Source organism: Mus pahari, chromosome 15 (assembly GCF_900095145.1).
Source record: "Mus pahari chromosome 15, PAHARI_EIJ_v1.1, whole genome shotgun sequence".
In the NCBI taxonomy this organism is placed as follows: domain Eukaryota; kingdom Metazoa; phylum Chordata; class Mammalia; order Rodentia; family Muridae; genus Mus; species Mus pahari.
Genome location: NC_034604.1, coordinates 63,974,305 through 63,979,762, shown reverse-complemented (window position 1 = coordinate 63,979,762; position 5,458 = coordinate 63,974,305). Strand labels below are relative to the sequence as shown.

General features: G+C 36.4%; 1 protein-coding gene across 3 annotated transcripts in view; it reads left to right on the top strand.

The window, feature by feature from the left end:
- C15H18orf54 (chromosome 15 C18orf54 homolog) overlaps positions 1-1,639 on the top strand; it is a 20,416-nt gene extending 18,777 nt beyond the window's left edge. For all 3 annotated transcript variants that reach the window (XM_021214176.2, XM_029546842.1, XM_021214175.2), the window contains exon 9: positions 403-1,639. In XM_021214176.2, the coding sequence (XP_021069835.1) occupies positions 403-475 (73 nt within the window). In that variant the 3' untranslated portion in view covers positions 476-1,639. The remainder of the gene's footprint in view (positions 1-402) is intronic.
- Positions 1,640-5,458: the final 3,819 nt, after the last annotated feature.

The following is a 5,458-nucleotide window of genomic DNA, read 5'->3' as shown; positions in this document are numbered from 1 at the left end:
GAACTCAGAAATCCACCTGCCTCTGCCTCCCGAGTGCTGGGATTAAAGGCATGCGCCACCATGCCCGGCAACAAAACAATTATTTTTGCAGAGCTATTAGGAAAAGTACATGAAAAATGTTTTATTAAATATGATACCTGTGATACTATTGTTTATTAGGCTCTGGCAGATTAACTAAAAATTAAATATTATGTTTAAAACAAACGTTTATAGAACACTAACTTATTTTAGTTATTGTTCAGATGTCAGTTTATAAAAAGAGTTCTCAAAGTTTTATGTTTTTCTGTCACTGTAGCTTTGAAGTTTAAATAATATGATCATCATTTCTTGTTTTTTATATTGGCTATTCACTTCTCAATGTTGATTTATAATATATTTTTTATTTTTATTTTTTTAATAAAGGGCCTTACAACATTTATCTCGCCTGAGAGACCTGGTCGATGATACCAGTGGGAGGCAGTCACCAAAGATGTGAAGAGGAAAATAAGCCTTCACCGCAATAAACAGTCACCACACAATGAGTTATGTACTCTTTGCTGTTACTTACACTGAGAAGATGAACATTAGCCATACGTTATTCTATGACCAGTTCAAGTATATTTACTTCTAAGAATCTGAACTTGGAAATATTCATGAAATATTTATGAAAACAAAAGTGGAAGACATTAAGATGTATCCTGAAGTAGTACGTGGATCTTCAGACCAGAAAAAATTTTAACATTCAGAAGTGGATAATTTTCTTTCTTGCTATTTATCTGGACTCAGTTTTTATCGACATTCGAATCATTTGTTATTTAATTCTTGGTTGTAAAATCTTTTAGCTTCTTCCCAAATCATCTAAATGTTATCTTTGAATGTGTGTGTACTGAGTATTTTCAAGCAGCTTCAGTAGGACCTACAAGTACTCAACAATGAGTACCTACAAGTACTCAACAACCAGTACCTACAAGTACTCAACAACCAGTACCTACAAGTACTTAATAATCAGTACCTACAAGTACTCAACAATCAGTACCTACATTGTTGTATGGTAAGAATCATTGTGTTACTTCTAAAGTTCTATACATTGGACATTTAAGATGTTCTGTTTGTAACTGACATTTAAATAGTTTGTGACTCAGTGTTAATGGAATGTTCTTTTATTGTGACACCATAGAATCTTGTTTTACTTAATTCAATTAATTGATTCTTTGTAAGATAATCTTGATAATACTTAACAGTTAACAAATTATTTTAGAGGCTATATTTGTGAAATTAATATTTGATAAGTAGTTCCCCAGATTTTAGATTTGGGTTTACCTCAATTAAAAGCTATGACATTATGACAAATCTGAAACTGAACAAAAAAATGAGTGTAGAAAATCCCAATTTAAATTTACAATTTAAAGCCATTTACTATAGTCTTCCAAATTTATCTCTAGATAGAACTGAACAGAGTTGTGTTTTGCAGTTTCTACTAAGCAAATATTAATATTTACAATAATTAGAAAACATCTTCATCAAGAATGAGAATTATGTAATAAAGCAAACAGAATGCATTTACAAGCCTGATGAAATTATATGGTCAAAGACAACAAATTAACATTTTACCCAAAGTTGTTTTTGTAGAACATGATTTTAATATTTTCAACTGTTAATATTCAACAAACAATAATTATTTTAAGATATATTTTGTTGCTGTGTCTCTGTTTCATTTCTGATTTTATTAATTTGGATACTGTCCCTGTGCCCTCTGGTTAGTCTGGCTAAGGGTTTATCTATCTTGTTGATTTTCTCAAAGAACCAAGAACCAGCTCCTGGTTTGGTTGATTCTTTGTATAGTTTTTTTGTTTTGTTTTGTTTTTTTTGTTTGTTTGTTTCTGTTTGGTTGATTTCATCCCTGAGTTTGATTATTTCCTGCTGTCTACTCCTGTTGGGTGTATTTGCTTCTTTTTGTTCTAGAGCTTTCAGGTGTGCTGTCAAGCTCCTAGTGTAAGCTCTCTCCAGTTTCTTTTTGGAGGCACTTAGAGCTATGAGTTTTCCTCTTACCACTGTTTACCCAAATTTTTGATGAATAAATTTGTTATGTAGAATTTCTAAGTACATATGATCAAATAATTTTTTTCCTGCTAATAATGGTACTATTAACACCAAATGCAACCGAGTAGGCCCTGTCTTTTGTGTTCCCTAGCCAGTGAGGTGCCACTGTATTTCTCTAGCTAGATGAGAAGCTCTTTGCTAACACAAAGCAGATCTCTCTCTGCTGCTGACATTCTGTTTTGTGATAAGTTCTCCTGCCTGATGTTAAAAGGGAAGATTGTAGCAGGATAAGCATCAGGTATGTCTGGGAGAGTCATTTTAAAATATAGACAATTTCTAAAGAGAGATGTAGGTTATAAATGCCAATTTGTTTGTCACATATAATATATACTATTCCTGAAAAGCATCAGAAAAGACATGGTGCTGTAATGACTGACAAACATTCCTTTGGTTAGTGCTTCCTTTTGCAAGAGCATATCTCCAACAGTAAATATAAAAAGCTCATTCGAAAATTAGGTTATAGCCTGTACTTTAAAGCAGTTTATATTACCAAATGAGCATTATTTTTTCTTTTATACATGGAGAAATTTAGCATTTACCTAAATGAAGAAATTGATTTAATAAGTTAATAATCTCAACACACACACACACACACACACACACACACAGAGAGAGAGAGAGAGAGAGAGAAAGAGAAGAGAGAGAGAGAGAGAGAGAGAGAGAGAAGAGAAGAGAAGAGAAGAGAAGAGAAGAGAAGAGAAGAGAAGAGAAGAGAAGAGAAGAGAAGAGGAGAGGGAGAGGGGGAGGGGGAGGGGGAGAGAGACAACTGAAAAGCAAATGTAAATGTTCATAAAGTTCTGCATAGAAATAGTTTAGTTCCATATATAGTTAATATTTTAAAGTTCTTTTCTTTATAGAGTTTTGTAGGAAAATGTCAACATGACGATTACTGAATTGAGAATTTACATAGATAATGAGAAAATTAGATTTTGAAGATGTATTATAAATGTAATCAATACATTGCTCTTATTCTTTTTTTGTTTTTTGTTTTGTTTTGTTTTTGTTTGTTTATTTTTCAAGACAGGGTTTCTCTGTGTAGCCCTGACTGTCCTGGAACTCATTCTGTAGACCAGGCTGGCCTCGGACTCAGAAATCCGCCTGCCTCTGCCCCCCAAGTGCTGAGATTAAAGGCATGCGCCACCACTGCCCGACTCTTATCTTACTTTTAAGGTATATTAGGAAGATGTGAAATGGGAAAAAGGAAGAGACTTCAAGTTTTTGAGTATAAAAGTTTTTTTACTCAAAGGACTTGGTGTGGCAAGGTGGTTCACATCTTTAATGCCTGTACTCAGGTGGCAGAGGCAGGTGGCTCTCTTGAGTTTGAGGCCAGCCTGGTCTAAGAGGAGTTCCAGCACACCTAGACTACACAGTGAAACCCTGTCTCTTAAAGCAAAAGATAAATAAATAAATAAAAATTAAAAAGCAAAGGGCATGAAGAGATGGGTCTATGAATGAATAATGTGCTTGCTGCTCATGCTTAACTCATATTAAAATAAAACAGAAAACAAACCAACCAAGTAAATAAACAAACAAAAAAGCCAAACATAATAGTGCATGCTATGATTCCAGCCTTAGAATGGCGGAGAAAAGAATTTCCTACGACTTGCTGGCCAGCTTGTATAGTCTAATGAGTGAGGTCCATGTCAGAGATAATTTCTCAAAAATAAGGTAGACAAGCGGTCCCGAGGCATGACACCCAAGGTGGTCCCTTCATCTCTATCTGCATGTACTCACACTCCATGTGATTTAATGCTAAGATCAGGAATTAAAGATGTGAACTGAGCCAAGACTGAACCGTACTGTCTGTAGAGTCAAGGTGAATTCTCCATTCAGCGTCAGCGAGACTCCTCACGAAAGTGAGGATCCGTGTCTGAGAATTTGCTTTGGTGTATATTTCTGTAGTTATTTCTTGCCAAAATTTTATAAGTTGGGATTTTCTTGTACTTCATATTTTGTTATTTTATATTTAATAGATTAGGCTAATATCTTATATACCATTATAAAATAAAATTCTCAAGTATTAGAGCAATGACTCCACAGTTAGAGCATACCTGCTCTTCCAGAGAACCTCAGTTTCGTTCCCAGCACCCAAGTGGGGCGGCTCACACCCACCTGTAAGCCCAGTGCCCTGTTTTCTCCAGTGCCCTGTTTTGGTCTCTGAGGGAGCACACCTGCACACGTGGCATTTACTCATGCTGTCAAACACACTTGAATAAAAATACTAAAATATCCTGAAAAAACATCATTTTTACTGTGCTTTGAATCGATGGATTTTCTCTAAATTGATTGATTTTAATTTTTTTGATTTGATTCTTCACGCTTTATTTCACACCTGTTTAGTGGAAAGAGTGCCAGTGAGCACAGGGTTGACTCTTGGTGTTGTAATTCTGAGTTTGGACAGTTGTGTGATACTGAGTCACCATGATGAAAGCATCATGGTGTTTTGTTTGTTTGTTTTTTGTAAAATCCGCTGTGCATCCTATTCATCTCACCTCCACCCATGCAAAGCCATTTTAAAATGAGGTAAATCATACCTACTTGAAACTTCCTTCCTTGATATTTCTGCTGCTGTTCTCAAACAGGACCAGAAGTCTTCTAAGTATAACACCTGGACAGAACCGTAAGCTTTCTTACGGTGTACATGAGGCACAAACACTTGGGATTTAACAATTTTTAATATTTTCCATTTTACCAGATACTCAACCCATTTTACAAATACAGAATTAAACTAAAGACCATTTTCAGTATCTGACTATCTTGGTTGCTTTGTGCTGCTGTGATGAGGTATCGGAGACTAGGTGATTGATTAGTAAAGTCTGTTTTCTCCTTCTGTAGGATGAGAGGTCATCTCCAAAGGCTGGCATCCCTGTTGTCTGTCTGTCTGTCTGTCTGTCTGTCTGTCTGTCTGTCTCTCTCTCTCTCTCTCTCTCTTTTTAAGGCATTTTTTTATTAGATATTTTCTTCATTTACATTTCAAATGCTATCCCCAAAGCTCCCTATTCCCTCCCCCCGCCCTGCTTCCCAACCCACCCACTCCCCTTCCTGGCCCTGGCGTTCCCGTTCCCCTGTACTGAGGATTTTGATCTTTGCAAGACCAAGGGCCTCTCCTCCCACTGATGGCCGACTAGGCCATCTTCTGCTACACATGCAGCTAGAGACACGAGCTCTGGGGGTACTGGTTAGTTCATTTTGTTGTTCCACCTATAGGGTTGCAGACCCCTTCAGCTCCTTGGGTACTTTTTCTAGCTCCTTCATTAGGGGCCCTGTGTTCTATCTAATAGATGACTGTGAACATCCACTTCTGTATTTGCCAGGCATTGGCATAGCCTCACAAGAGAGAGCTATATCAGGGTCCCGACAGCAAAATCTTACTGGCATT